This window comes from Miscanthus floridulus, chromosome 19, assembly GCF_019320115.1.
Source record: "Miscanthus floridulus cultivar M001 chromosome 19, ASM1932011v1, whole genome shotgun sequence".
NCBI lineage: Eukaryota > Viridiplantae > Streptophyta > Magnoliopsida > Poales > Poaceae > Miscanthus > Miscanthus floridulus.
Window position 1 is genome coordinate 36,246,733 of NC_089598.1, and position 15,775 is coordinate 36,262,507.

Sequence of the window (15,775 nt, forward strand, 5' to 3'; positions counted from 1 at the left end):
GTTTCAAATATTTCATGTCTTCTTTTGTATGTTGCAACTGTTGCATCTGGATGTTTCAAAAGTAAATCGGACGTTACACGTGGGATGCGCGTGGGAAGCGGTCGCCGGCGTGGGCGACGTCCGGACACTGAGATCCCGGTCCGTGCAGCAAGTGTTGCAAGAATCTCAACTTGTCAGTCTCGGAATCACTAAAGTTAATGATCAAGGTCAACCGATCGCAGTCAATCTCGAGCAAGCTGCTCCAAATTAGATCTTATATATACGTGCAAAGATGATAGTCACTGAATCACCTCGTATGGTAATACAAAAATTCGGTTTAATCGCTTCGAGAGTTCCCTTTCAAGTACAAGTATACATAACACAAGAATTTGAATGAACAATCCGACCAAAACTTGCTGCCCCACGATCAAAATAAACTTGCCGCAAGAACCGATCCATGGTAGTTTCACCGCCTCTTCCTCAGGATCTGCAGCAATATCTCGTTGAAGGTGTCGACCGGGCCGGGCAGGCAGAAATGGAGGCAGTCGGAATACATCCCCTCCGTCGTCTTACCGTTGGCGAACGGGTGGTCGTGCATGTACAGGCCCGGGTGGCCGTCCGGCCGCATGGACGCCAGCTTCGACACGTCCAGCACCTCGATCCTCGTGGCGCTGTCGTTGCCGCTCCTAGCCCTGGCGGCGTTCGCCTCGTCGTAGACGACGTCCCGCACCTCCCTGTACAGCCACTCCATGTCGCTCTCCCCCTCCTTGTACGGCTCCGTCTTGGCGCACGCCGTGGGGTCTTTGGTCGACTTGCCCTCGAAGTGGGACGGCGAGAACGTAGCCAGCACCACGGTCCGTGCCCGCCCGCCGGCGGTGCTCATCAGCCGCTCCACCGCCGCCCGGTACGCCACGCGCAGCGGCCACGCGTAGCCGATGCCAGTGTAATTCATCTCCGCGGGCGCGTTGTGGGCGCCTATCACCACGCTGCCGTTGTAGTAGATGGCCCCGTTCAGCAGCCAGTGCGCGGCGCCGAGCACCGCCACGTCGATGGTGTCGGCGTCGGCCGCCCACCGGTCGCCGGGCTGGTCGAGGTGCACGTGGTTGTAGGGGACGCGCTCGTCCTCGGCCTTGCCCGTCGCCCTGACGAGGAACGGGTACCAGTAGAAGGACACCCTCACGTCGTAGTCCGGGAACGCGTACCGCCAGAAGTTGTGCTTGCGCGGGCCCGGGCCGGTGTCCCGGTACAGGAGGCGGTACGGGAACGCGGCGCTGAGGAGGCAGATGAGGGACTGCGCCTGGTTCCGCGCCATGGAGTCGCCCACGAACGCCACGTGCTTGCCGCGCACCGCCGACAGGAACGCCGCGGCGTCGAACGCCGGCAGCGGGCACCCGCCGGCCGGCTGCCACCGCCAGTCCAGGTACCCCGTGTCGGGCCGCCCGTTGCGGATGCAGTCGTGGCTCTCCTTGGCGTTGCACTCGGTTGCGTTGTACCGCCGCGCGTGGCCCGGCGCCCACACCCAGTTCCCCACCGCGTAGTTGCAGCTCCTCTCAGTCTCTTCTGCTGATGGAGGACCTGGACTGCAAGTGACAGATCGAGCAACATATAACCATCATGAATGTGAAGATCTAAGCGTACGTTAAGATCACTTACACTGTTGAGACGAAGGAGTAGGTGTTGTTGATGTACTGGAGCAGAGGAGAGAGCGCTGCTCGTTGAGTGCCGGCGGGGGAGCAGCAGAGGAGGTGGAGGAGAGCCAAGGAGAGGAAACCACAGGCGAGCCAAGCGCAGGTAGGTTTGGACAGGAAACAGCCAGGATTTTTGCTCGACGCCTTGTGATCCAGTGGCTGCAGGTACGGTCCCATCTCGCACTAGGAACTAGCCACTGCGCTAAGCTAACTAGCACCAGCAAGGTGGTGGCTGCTTATTAACGGGTTCCATTGCATCGTTCCATGTACATATATAGAAGATTTAACCTTGGAAACAATAGTTCTGAACTTCGATGTACCATTAAGAATTGTCTAGTAGACGACCTAAGCAAATTAAACAAATTAAGTAAGCGCATGGTCTGTCGGTGTGACGGTGTGGAGTTGTATGGCCTTCTTCAGATTAAATAAGTAGTATACTGATCAGTAACTAGCTTTAATAAGTGGTCTAGGTTGGATGGAGCCTTGTAGTCGTCTCTAAACTCAGGTTTTTTTTGGTTTATCTATAAACTGTGGACCGTAGAAAAACTGTTGTGAGTTATTTGCTATGAAAAAATTAAATTGTTTGGTTGAGATATTATGAAACCTACCTCCTCCCTCTATCTCCTTTAAACTATGAAACATCTATATTTCTGTCCATTTGGAAAAGCCAAATGCCAAAAGCAGGCTGTATTACGCGAAAGTTGTTGCTTCTGGAATGTAGCTTGAGGTTCCATTAGTTTGGCTGGTGTTCTGCTTTTTGGCAACAGAAACACTTTTCAGAAACTGGATCAAATACAACCTAAGAGTATGGTTAATAATTTAGCCAACGGCTAGCGGTATGGTTATGCTATTGTTCTATCATGTACAACCCATTAAATAACCTATCATATAATAGTTGGCTATTGAATTAATATGCTACATCATTAATACTTGGTCTACATCATATTCTCTCACAAAGTTTCTTGGGGCATGCGCATCGACTGGTTGCTGGTTATAGTATACAACCTGCTTCTCTTCTCTCCATTCTCTTATCCCAATAAAAGTACTCCAAGAAACATGTGTTGAGTATGATGTGGCACCTCATATAATTAAGTACAATAATAATCATATAACCTAGCTAGTCAGCATTTTTTCTAATGTGGAGGAGCTCGTTTCTCATGCAAGCGACAAAATGATCATAGAAGCCTATGCAGAGGTCGGTTTAGATAATAAGTGAATATGAGAAAAAATACGAAAGAGAATGTGAGACATGAATAAAAATTAATAACTTGACTTATATCAACTAAGCACTTGTTTTTTTATTGAGCTTGCTCTTACTATACTTGCTATAATAGACAACTCTACTTGAGTAAATGCTTGAAGTTTGTGAATAGAAGTTATAGACGGTTTAGATTGCAACCACGACACGAGATCGTGTTAGACAGCCCAGTCGATCGGCTAATGCCGAAACACGTCTATTCGAGCTAGCTTTTTGCCTCTTTTCGCTGTTGCGCCGCCCGTTGTAGCTTTTTGGCGATCGGAAAAGTAATTCTCCAGAACACCTCATCTTTGCGATCTTCCACTGAGAGGACGAATAAGCGTGCCAGAATAACGGAGGTCTTCGTTTTCACCGCCTCCTCAGGATCTGCAGCAATATCTCGTTGAAGGTGTCGACAGGTCCGGGCAGGCAGAAATGGAGGCAGTCGGAGTAAATCTTATCCGGCACGCCGTGCTTGAACGGGTCGCGGTTCATGTACACGCCGGGGTGCCCGTCTGGCCGCATCGTCGCCAGCTTCGTCACGTCCAGCACCTCGATCCTTGTCGTCGCGCCGCCCGCAGCCGCCGCGCTCCTCGCCCTCGCCTTGGCGTCCTCCGCTTCACCGTACACGATGTCCCTGACCTCCTTGCAGATCCAATCCACCTCCTTCTCCCCTTCCTTGTACGGCTCCATCTTCGTGCACGCCGTGGGGCTGTCGGTGGGTCTGCCGTCGAAGTGCGCCGGCGAGAACGTGGCTAGCACCAAGGTCCGGGGACGGCGGCCGTCGTCCCAGACGGCGGAGCTCAGCCGCTCCACGGCCGTCCGGTACACCATCCTGAGCGGCCACGCGTAGCCAATGCCGGTGTAATTCATCTCCGCGGGGGGCGTTGTGCGCGCCTATCACCTCGCTGCCGTTGTAGTAGATGGCGCCGTTCAGCAGCCAGTGCCCGGCGGCGAGCACGGCGACGTCGATCGTGTCGGCGTCGGCGCTCCACCGGTCGCCGGGCTGGTCGAGGTGCACGTGGTTGTAGGGGACGCTCTCGTCTACCCCGTTCGCCGGTCTGAAACTGGCTGAAAAACACTATTCCGGCTAAATTATTGTACGAAAAAGTCTACTTATCCCCCACCTATCATACTTTGTCTACTTCACCCCCAACTATGAAACCGTCTGTTTTACCCCTGAACTATCTAAAACCGTCTGTTTTACCCCTGGGCGGTTTTTCAGCGACAGTTCGCTACAGTAACAGCGGGTTTACTGCAGTAACAGTGTGTTTACTACAGTGTCCGTGGTTTTGAATTTTCTTTTTTTATTTATTTTCGGTGAATTTTTGAAAAATCATAGTAAATCATAGAAAAATCATAAAATGAAAAATCTAATTTTATTGGACTCCACATGAGTAGATCTACACAGTGAATATATAATACGGTATGCTTTAATATAAATTTTTTTTCTAGCTTTAGATTAATTGAAAAATCCAATTTTGTCTGTAATTAATTAGAATTTATCTATAACTAAGTTATACATAGTCCAATGAGTACGAAATTTTTACTATAGTTCAAGCATACAATAATTAGTGTACCATAAAAATTTCACCATAATTGGACCATAGAAGCTGCAGCTATGAATTATTCCAATTAATTACATACAAAATTAGATTTTCCAATTAATCTAAGGTTACAGTAAAAATTTTGTACTAAAGTATACCGTATTATATATTCACTATGTAGATATACTCATGTGGAGTACAATAAAATTAGATTTTTTATTTTATGATTGTTCTATGATTTTTCAAAAATTCACCGAAAATAAATAAACAAAAATTCAAGGCCACGGGTACTGTAGCAAACCACCGTTACTGTAGCAACTCTGTTGTTACTGTAGCAAAGCCGCCGCTCAAAACCCGCCCAGGGGGTGAAACAGACGGTTTTAGATAGTTAAGGGGGGTAAAACAGACGGTTTGGGGATGAAGTAGACCAAGTATGATAGGTGGGAGGTTAAGTAGACTTTTTCCAATTATTGTGAGAGAAAAATACTATTTCAACTAAAAAAAGAAATCGAACAAGCCGAATATAGGGTAAGTCGAACAGGGCCGTCCTCGGCCTTGCCCGTGGCCCTGACGAGGAACGGGTTCCAGTCGAAGGACACCCTCACATCGTGATGGTTTCCTTTATCGGCTGAAATCTCCTGATATATCCTTTTTATTCGTAGGTACCGATAAAAAAATATCTTTTTTTTCGTACAAATTTTGTTTAAATTTATTTAAATTTACTTAAATTTAAATTAATTTTTATTTGAATTTGATCCGATATTTTCTAATATATCCTGTTTATCCTTTTTATTTCCAGAAATGAAAACCTCGCCGGGAACGCGTACTGCCAGAAGTTGTGTTTCTGCTTGCCCTGGCCCTCGTCCCGGTACAGGAGCAGGGCTCGGGAACGCGGCGCTGAGGCAGACGAGGGACTGCGCCTGGTTCCGCGCCATGGAGTCGCCGATGAAGGCCACGTGCTTGCCGCGCGTCGCCGAGAGGAACGCCCCGGCGTCGAACGCCGGCAGCGCGCACGACGAGGTACCCCGTGTCTGGCCGCCCGTTGCGTATGCAGTCGTGGCTCTCCTTCACGTCGCACTGGGTGGCGTTGTACCGGCGCGCGTGGCCCGGCGCCCACACCCATTGCCCCTCCGAGTAGTTGCAGCTCTTTGCTCCTTCAGGCACAGATGAGACGAAGGAGTATGTGTTGTTGATGTAGTTGAGCAGAGGCGAGACGAACGCCGCTCGCTGATTGCCGGCGGGGCTGCAGCAGAGGAGGTGGAGGAGAGCCAACGAGAGGAAGCCGCAGGCGAGCCAAGCGCAGACGGGTTTGGACAGGAAACAGACAGGGTTTTTGCTCGACGACGGCGGCGGCTTATGGCTGTGGGGGTCCAGAGGCTGGTACTGGTACGCTCCCATCTCTCTTGGCATCTAGCTAGTGCGCCAAGCTCATTGAACTGTGGCAATGGCTGCTGAAACTTGGCAAGGGATTGTATTGACAAGTTCAATGTGTATAGGGATGAATGCATTAACCTTGGGAAGAGATTGGAGACCTTCTTGTGTACTACGAGTAGTAGTATACATCATATAGGATCATCGGCTAAGTGTTGGCCTGTTGGCTCAAATTAAATAAGTACAAGTGGCGGTTCGTCGGTGTGGTTCGAATCCCGTAAACACATCTTGATAAACAGCTCCTTTTGTGAAAGCTAGATCTAACACGCAACTCCTTAGGACTTCCCTAAACTTTTTCGTTGTGCCAGCAGGCATTGTGTACACACGGCCCTCAAGCCACGAATACAGCTAAGTTACACATTTTACTTCTTTTACGACCGGAAGCGAGATTTCATAGATTACAAAAATGATAATGCTCGGCCATGGCCGCCCATTCCTTCCGGACGCAGCTCCTCCACTCATACACTCTCTCAAAAAAAAATCTCCACTGCGCTTATCGGCTCGTCTCGGCGTGGGCGCGTGGCCACTCATCCGCCTGCCACACTCCGTCCCGTCGCACCCCATTCCCCACCGCGTGCCTGTCCCCTGCGCATGCCGTGCCCTTTCCCCTGCCACGCCGCACCCCCATTGCCGGCCGCACTGCACCACCATTACCACGGCACCACCAGGAGGAGGTCGCCGCCAGTCCAGACTTCGTGTTCTGCGACCGGCCGAAGACACCGAGATAGGAAGAGGAGGCCTGCGCACGCTGGGCCGTTTGCTCTCGACGTTCCCTATGGATCCGAGCTTGCTGGCTACCGCAGTCCCCCATCAGGTAGACCTTAGCCACCGGCGACGCCATGTTTCAAATGTTTCAGTCGTTTCAGACTTATGTTTTAAGTGTTTCATCTGAATCTTACAAAAGTCGATCTGGGATGTTGCATATGTTGCAAAGGCAATATACGCATGTTGCAAGCCTATGTTTCATGTGTTTCAGACGTTTGTTTCAAATCTTTCATCTGGATGTTTCAAAAGTTGATCTGGTGTTGCACATGTTGTAATGGCTAACACGCATGTTTCAAGTGTTTTATCTGTCTTCAAACGTATGTCGCATATGTTTCATCTGGATATTTCAAAAGTAGATCGGATGCTGCATGACGCCAGTGGCTGGCGGAGAGCGACCTGCCGTAGGGCTTCAGCTCCAACTTCGCGACTTCCTCGCGCGGCGCACCTCGCCCTCACCTTTCTTCTCCCTCTCCTCCCTTCCGTCCCCTCTATCTTGTCGTGCTTGACTTGAGCAGGTTGTGCATGGGCCGAGGGAGTTGCGGGTGTCAAGTGCAAGCGTGGGAACTCCGTCCGAACGGACGCTGCATCCAGAGTGGGATGGGCACGGGGCGAAGGGATCTGCATGCATCATGGTAGGGAACAGGGTGCAGCAGGCATGGGTGCCCGGACGTCCAGACGTTAGCACTACCGTAAAAAAATCACGGCATGGTCGGCTGCGCTGACAAAATGAGGCTGAGGCGCACAAGTAATTCCAAGTCCTTGTGAAGCTTACTTGGCATAGAATTCCAAAAGGACGCTGGATACCACCGATGCATGGAAATCGTACATCGCCAGCCCTAGGATCTATGTCTACATAGAGATATACTTTCTTTCCCTATTACGGGTTGTTTAGAGGAGGGGCTCCTCCAAAACAGCTTGTCTCCTATGTTTTTCACTAAGAACGGTTCCTCCTATAAAACGTTTGGTAAAACTCCTCCGGAGCCATAGTCGGAGGAGCCCGACCAAATAGGCCCATATTAGGATCCCTCACCGGCCATCAGTAGCGGAGCGTACTTGCAAAACAAGGGGGTCATTTTCAGCTAATATAATGGGCCTCGCTAGCGCTATCAAGCCACATTTTTCATTTAGCTAGTTGGGTCACCAAGTGTGGGGGTATAGCCCCCGGTATCCACAAGACAAGACATGGGTCGCACCATCAGAGGTGGCCCAGCCCACAAGATCAAGGCATGCACGGCGCTGCTCGGCGTACACCGCAAGCTATTGTATAGTACCAAATAGGATACTTTCCTTATAACCCTACCCCTCCAGAGTATATAAGGAGAGGCAGGGGTCCTCTAGTGGACAGATCGATACATCTCATACTCAATACAATACACCAAAGACATAGGACGTATGGTATTACGTCGATCAGATGGCCCGAACCTATCTAAATCGTTGTCTCTGCGCCTTGTGTCACTATCTGGTTCCTGATTACGCGCACCCCCACCGACAAATCTACCATTGCGGGATACCCCTCGGTGGACTGCCGAGCATCTTTTGTCGACAGTTAGCGCACCAGGTAGGGGTGTGCGCTTGATCCCATGGCGAGCCAGATGGACCTCAAATCAACAACGCGTTCTTATCGTCAATCTCGTGGAGATCTATGTCGGTCCACGACGACGATTCATCGCTGGTTACACCAGCCCCCGCGACAGTAGATCCAATCTCAAAACCTCCTCCGAGGTTGTCTTCACCAACAACTCACCGCCCTCCAGGTGCTCGTCGTCAACGCCGACCAGATGACGCCATACATCGCCAACCAGACTTTCTGTCTAAAGCTAAGTCACGCTTTAATATTCTTCTAAATATTCTCCAATCCCGATATATCGCCATAATATTTCTCCGAGCTGTTTTCTCCATGTTTGCTCTCCAAACGGGTTTTTGAACCCCCAAAAAGTCATGTTGACGCTAGGATATCCCTAGAGACGGCCCTGTCTTCGGCTCCTCCCTATACGTGCACGATTGTCTGCCCTCTGCGTTATGAGTGGTCAGCAGCGGCTCCTTGGTGACGCATGTTCCTCCTACACGTGCACGGGTTCCGCGCTCGACGTTATGGACTATGGGCTAGTTAGGGCTAGAGACTCAGCTACACATTAACTAGTCGGGTGGTTTATATTAAATATAAATACATCTTCACACCAACTGATCGCTAAGCTACATACGCTATTTCATCGACATTGCTGATTTTTCTCCGGAGTTCATATATTTTTACATCATGTACTACCCGTTCTACATGTTTGTATTGCAGAATCATCATCCAGGTGATCGGACCACTTGGTGCTCAGACTTCTCCACTGATCAACTGGTCGGACCGCTTGGTTCATGGACTCCGTCGCCGACCAGTTGATCGGACTGTTCGCCGGTCGCTTCTACTCAATGCTCACTTCGCCGTCGACCACTTGACCAGACTGTTCGTCGCTCGTGCTTCATCACCAGCTACGCTGGTTACACCTCGGCGCTCGGATTCTTCATGATCGAGGACTAAGTGGGCACACTTTACCGCACGGACGTCGCCAGCTACGCCGGTGCTCGGACATCGCCAGCTACGCCGAGGACTCCTCGGTGTTCGGATATCGCCAACTACGCCGGGGACTCCTCGGTGCTCGAACATCGCCAGCTACGCCAGGGACTCCTCAGTGCTCGGACATCGCCAGCTACACTGGGAACTTCTCGGTGCTCGGACATCGCTAACTACGTCGGGGACTCCTCGGTGCTCGGACGTCGCCAGCTACGCCGAGGACTCCTCGGTGCTCGGACATCGCCAGCTACGCCGGGGACTCCTCGGCGCTCGAACATTGCCCTTGGTGGTCGGATTTTGCTACGTCTCATCGGTGTGCTATCAAGCTGCTCCATGCTGTTTGGATCAGGGTGCTGATCTTGGGCAGCATGTCTGGGGTCTTGATGTGCACATGTCTGATGACGTCGGCAAAGCTTTCAGACTTATTTTTCTTTGACCCTGCTACAAGATTCATTCTTCATCTTCCAGCAGTCTCGGGGACTAAGTGGGCACACTTCACCTTATGGTGAATGTGCGCTTTTCTTTTCTCGAGGCTACGCCCGAGGACTGGCTGCCTGCTCGGTTGGTCTTCTACTTTCTGACCCTGGCGCCACGTGACTACGTCACCTACTATCAGGCTCGGGGACTAGCTGTGGGGGTATGGCCCCCTGTATCCACAAGACAAGACATGGGCTGCACCATCAGAGGTGGCACAGCCCACAAGATCAAGGCGTGCACGACGCTGCTCGGCGTGCACCGCAAGCTATTGTATAGTACCAAATAGGATACTTTCTTTGTAACTCTATCCCTCCAGAGTATATAAGGAGAGGCAGGGGTTCCCTAGTGGACAGATCGATACATCTCATACTCAATACAATACACCAAAGACACAGGACGTAGGGTATTACGTCGATCAGACGGCCCGAACTTATCTAAATCGTTGTCTCTGCGCCTTGTGTCACCATCATTCCTGATTACGCGCACCCCACCGATAAATCTACCATCGCGGGATACCCTTCGGTGGACTGTCGAGCATCTTTTGTCGTAAAATCCATTAAGCTATCTCTTCAACCTCTCTTGCACTGACTTCGACTCATGTTCATCTTCTTTAACTCTCTAACAGTAAAAGCCATCAAACATTACCGGAGCCCAATTTTGTCTTCATCATTAGGCTTCGCCCCCTGCCGACCATCCTTCACTACTAGCCACGCCCCACTGCTTTCTTTATTTCTTTCACTGTCCTTATCACTATCGACTAGTGCCAGAGCTTGACCATAGAAATACGGGGGAGGGAGAGGGCAGTTCAGAGATCTGTGAATTAAACAACAATGAACAGTATTAGGTTTACTGTTTAAATAGTGCAAAAATCACATTGGCAGGGCTGGCCAGGGACGAAGCCAGCGTTGGGGCTAGGGGGGCTTCAGCCCCCCTACCCATCCTGAGCACGTGGAGTTCCCCTAAGTCCTCCCTTAAAATTTTATGCATACATGTATTAGGTAGGAGGGGCTAAGGTTAAAAGAAGATAAAAAAGCCTCTATTTTTTTGTTCAGCCCCTCCTAAATTTTTTTGGCTTCGTCACTGGGGCTGGCGATGGCCCACTTGGCCATAACGAAGCTCGGCCCTGCTGTCGACAACGGGGCTGCTGCCCTTCATTCGATCCTCCGTGTTCCCTCCCCACCTCTAAAAAATATCTTTACAAAGAAAGCAATTTGAAAATAGTGATACATCAAACAACCTATATTTTGACCAAATTTATATAAAAAGACGATACTGATACATACTAAATAGTACAATTACAATCGTAGTGAAATATATTTTCAATAGTATATCCATTTGGAGTCATACATATTGATATTATTTCCTATATATTTAGTTAAAATTAAGATAATTCGACTTTGATTAGATTTAGAATTGTTTTTTTGGGACTGAGCTATTGTTAATCAAGATTCAGAATGCATTAACTGAATTAATACCTGTTTGGATCCCATGAAACTAACAATTAGCTGCTAAAAATTAGGTGAGGTCTTGTTTAGATCTATAGCTAATAAGGGGTTGTTTGGTTTCCCGCCGCCATTTCCCACGCCACACATATGGCTGCCATACAAGGTTGGTTGATGTTTGGTTTGCGTATAGACTGTGACAGTCACAAGTTTTTTCAGTGTTGATTCTCACCACACCTGCGGCGGCCATTTCCTTCGCCTTGCCCTCGGCAACGCCACAACTGTTGTGGTAGGCGATGGCCATAAACAAGTGCCTGTTTAGTTCCCAAAATTTTGCAAATTTTTTCAAGATTCCCCGTCACATCGAATCTTTGGACGCATGCATGAAGCATTAAATATAAATAAAAAATAAAACTAATTACACAGTTTAGACGAAATTCACAAGACAAATCTTTTAAGCCTAATTAGACTATGATTGGACACTAATTGCCAAATAACAACGAAAGTGTTACAGTACCATTTCCCAAAAAATTTCACCAACTAAACAAGGCCCAATAAGCAGCCCCTAAGTAAACTAACATCAGTATCTATCACCCAGCTAACAATTTACTATTAGCTAATTTCTCTTAGCAACACAATTAGCTGGTATGATTCAAACCAGGCCTTGTATGCAATGTTGTATACTTGATCTACTCAATGCATTTTCCACTAAGCTATTGCCATAGAAAACAACCCCAACCCCACGAAACACGAGGCAGAGTGTTTGACTTCATTAAGATTGATAAGACATCACCATTGAAGCAGTACTACAGTAACAAGATTGCCACTGAAGTCGGTTGTGTATTGCTTAGCGGACTGAGCATCTGGGCCTGCACTATTTTCCTCCTTGGTTTGACACTAGAGTAACAAGATCGTGGGCTTGATAAAAATCACCGGTTAACTGTCATGTTACCTAAGAAAGTTCTGGAGAATTTTCACTTTTTAAAATTCCCCCAAGGTCAAATGGCACATTGAGCGGTTCAGTTCAGTGGAGAAGTGCTTATTTTACCTCAAATCTATGACCAAATTAAATGCTCAACGAGGGACGAGACGCATGGAGATCTACGTGAGTGGACTCTATAATCATAATGGAGGTAGTAAGATCTATCCATATTCGTCCAGCTACCTCACCACAAGAATCTCAAACATGAGAGATACGGAGTAGATCGATGTCTATGATAATCGTCCCGCTGATTAATTTACGATCCATGTCAACTATTGCTGGCAGTCAGACTCAACTGTCAATTAAGCAAGTTATTGCTTCGAGATACGAGTAGGCGCCAGTATGATACTGTTGATTACCATCTTCTGTACTGGTAAAATTTAGCGTACGTAGTCACTTCGAGTGTTTGTTTCCATGTCCAACGTACGCGTCGCACAAGTAGGGAAACAAAAAGGTGCAACAGTAGTCTGCAGGCTGCAGCATGCATGTATCAACAAAAGAAGATGCATGATCTACACATCTAGTATTGTCCGCGATCTGAATCTGCCATGATTTCACCGCTTCGTCCTCAGGATCTGCTGCAGTATCTCGTTGAAGGTGTCGACGGGGCCGGGCAGGCAGAAGTGGACGCAGTCGGACGACATCCACGGCTGCGGGCCGCCGTGCGCGAACGGGTCGCGGTGCATGTAAAGCCCGGGGTGGCCGTCCGGCCGCATGACCGCCAGCTTCGTCACGTCCAGCACCTCCACCCCTCGCGCCGCCGCCGCCTGCTTCACCACCACCACCATTCCTCGCCCTCGCCGCCTCGACCTCGTCGTAGACGAGGCCGACCAGCTCCATGTCGAGGTGGCGCGGCTCCTTCTCCCCCTCCTTGTACGGCTCCTTCCTCGGGCACATCGTGGTAAGCGTGTTGCCTTCGAAGTGGCCCGGCGAGAAGGTGGCGATCACCACGGTCCGTGGCGCCCGGGCCCGGCTGCCGCCGCCGGAGCTCGTCATCAGCCGGTCCAGCGCCATCCGGTACGCCACCTTCATCGGCCAGGCGTAGCCGATGTCCTCCTCCGGACTGAGCTCCTGGTGGCCGTGGTGCCCGATCCGCGCGCTGCCGTTGTAGTAGATGGCGCCGTTCAGCGGCCAGTGCGCGATGGAGAGCACCACGACGTCCATGCCGTCGGCGTCGGCCGCCCACCGGTCGTCCAGCGCGTCGAGGTGCACGTGGTTCATGTTCTGCGGCAGGCTGTCGTTCAGCGCCTTGCCCGTGGCCCTGGCGATGAAGGGCGCCCAGTAGAAGGACACCGTCACGTCGTGCGTCGGGAACGCGTACCGCCACAGGTTGAACTTGTGCGGGTCCGCGTCCCGGTACACGACGCGGTGCGGGACGCCGGCGCCCACCAGGAGGCAGACCAGGGACTGCGCCTGGTTCCGCGACATGGAGTCGCCCACGAAGGCCACGTGCTTGCCCCGCACCGCCGAGAGGAAGGCACGGGCGCTGAACGACGGCAGCCGGCACCCCCGCCGGCTGCCACCGCCAGTCCAGGTACCCCGTGTCCGGGCGCCCGTTGCGGATGCAGTTGTGGCTGTCCTTCACGTGGCACTCCGTGCCGTTGTACCGCCGCGCGTGCCCCGGCGCATACACCCACCTCCCCTCCGTGTAGTTGCAGCTCTCCGGCCTGCATTATGCAACGATTAGTAACAAATAGTACAAAAAGTGAAGCGACCTGGAGCGAATGCAGTTTTTACGTACCCGGATGAGACGAAGTTGTAGGTGTCGTCGACGTACTGGAGCAGCGGAGACAAGACGGCTTCTTGGGTGCCGGGGGGAGTGCAGCACAGGACGTGGAGGAGAGCCAAGGCGACGAAGCCGCAGACAAGCCAAGCGCAGACGGGTCTGGGCACGAAATACCCATGGTTGCCGCCTTTGGAAGAAGACGATGATGTCTTCATCTGCTTGTGGGGATGCAGCGGCTCGTGCGCTCCTCCCATCTCGAGCAACCTAGCTAGCTAGCTCTAGTACGTGCTAAGCTCACCACCGGCCAGTTCGATCGATGTGTGTACATATAGCTATGCGTTGACATCGGTAGGATCAATTTACAGCGCCTTCGTTACGTATCTGGAACCTAAGTGTGTCTCGGCCCAAGTTAAATAATCAAGTGTCTGTCGGTGAGAGCCTGTGTATTCGATCTCTCTTTTCTTCTCTCCCTCTCATTTTTCTTCGAAATTCTAAACAGTCTGTAGCTGGTTAGGATTCGCGAATCTATACTGTATATGTGAAGCTCGGGATGACTGTAAACTGTAATTGGGTAGAATCACGGGATAGCTCGAGATGGCTGCAAAACTGAATGCTACTCGCTCCCTCCGTCCCCCAAAAGAATAAAATTCTGGAACAATATTATGTTTTAGTATATCACATTTGACTAATTATAGATAAAAAGGAATAAATATTTATAATATAAAATAAATATCATTAGATTAATTACAAAATGTATTTTTCATAATAAATTAATTTGGAGCCATAATAAATATTATTTACTAGAAATTTGGTCAACGTGAAGTACTCAAAGGGGCACGCAACCCATAGTTGCATTTTTTACGAACAGATGTAGCATTTCTAGTATGATGTTCCAAAGAGATTTGACCTCATTCCTGCTGAGGATTATTTGTAGGCCACTGGCGCCTGTTTGATCCCTATAGATAATAGCTACTCCATTTGTTCCAAATTATAAGTCGCTTTGACATTTTGAGTTTATCTATTTTGCTATGTATCTAGACATATTATTATATTTAAATGCATAGTAAAAGGGATGTACCGAAAAAGTTAAAGCGACTTATCATTTGGGACGAAGGAAGTATCCGCTAATAATTGTTTTCTTTTAGATCCAAATAGGTGTAGTTAATTAAATAGCTAATTGTTAGTTGAATCTTTAGATAATAACTATCCCACTAGTTGGACCAATTTAGATAATAGCAAGTAATAATTATCTTAGTAACATTTTTCATTACATGTGAATCCAAACACCCTCCAGCTAATAGGTAGCTAATAGTTAGCCAAATAATATTAGATATGAGCTATTAGCCAGCTAACTATTAACAGATAATAAATTCAAACAGGGCCTAGGTCTACTATATGCATATACTTTTTTTTGCGAGGATGCTATATGCAGATACTTGTACGAGAGTAAGGATAAGTGGACACATGTTGAAGCAGAAATAGAGTATCCATATTTTGGGTTTACTCGTAGATGCATGCAATTTATAATACTCAAAAGTTAGCTAAAATCGATTTTTCCAGAGACTGGCTTGCTCCAACTCTAAGGGCCTCTAGAAATGGATGGTTTAACTAGTAGTATGATATTGTAATTTTGTGCACACTTAACACTACAAGAAATCCTTTAATCCATGACGGATTCACGAATGCTTCGGCGATGGTCTTTTAGCGATCTGTGACAGAATGTAACCGTCATATATTAACAGGTTTGTTGTAGTGTAAATAAAATAACTATTGACAACCCCTATATATTGCCATCAGCACTGACTTTGTAGAGGAATTGTATGGCGGAGCCAAGGGGGGCCTGCCCCAAACCAAAAATTTGTACTAGTATAACTTTATAAATTTTATTTATATTGAGAGATAATTTAAATTGACCCTAAATTTGTATATAAATTAATCACATCT

General features: G+C 49.1%; 1 protein-coding gene and 2 pseudogenes across 1 annotated transcript; all 3 read right to left on the reverse strand.

Annotated features, from left to right (window-relative positions):
• Window positions 1-311: 311 nt before the first annotated feature.
• Window positions 312-1,844, reverse strand: LOC136525866 (xyloglucan O-acetyltransferase 2-like). The gene is made up of 2 exons (XM_066518713.1): window positions 1,633-1,844; window positions 312-1,559 (listed from the first exon to the last, which is right to left on the reverse strand). The coding sequence occupies exons 1-2, from the start codon at window positions 1,842-1,844 to the stop codon at window positions 446-448; spliced, it is 1,326 nt and encodes a 441-aa protein (XP_066374810.1). The 3' UTR covers window positions 312-445.
• Window positions 1,845-3,273: 1,429 nt separating this feature from the next.
• LOC136527063 (xyloglucan O-acetyltransferase 1-like) lies at window positions 3,274-5,849 on the reverse strand (annotated as a pseudogene).
• A 6,810-nt stretch (window positions 5,850-12,659) lies between these two features.
• LOC136526801 (xyloglucan O-acetyltransferase 1-like) lies at window positions 12,660-14,085 on the reverse strand (annotated as a pseudogene).
• Window positions 14,086-15,775: the final 1,690 nt, after the last annotated feature.

Coding starts and splice junctions, on each gene's coding strand:
- LOC136525866 (XM_066518713.1), bottom strand. CDS start 1,844: ATGGGACCGTACCTGCAGCCACTGGATCACAAGGCGTCGAGCAAAAAT. Junction 1,560..1,632: donor TACTCCTTCGTCTCAACAGT/GTAAGTGATCTT, acceptor TGTCACTTGCAG/TCCAGGTCCTCCATCAGCAG.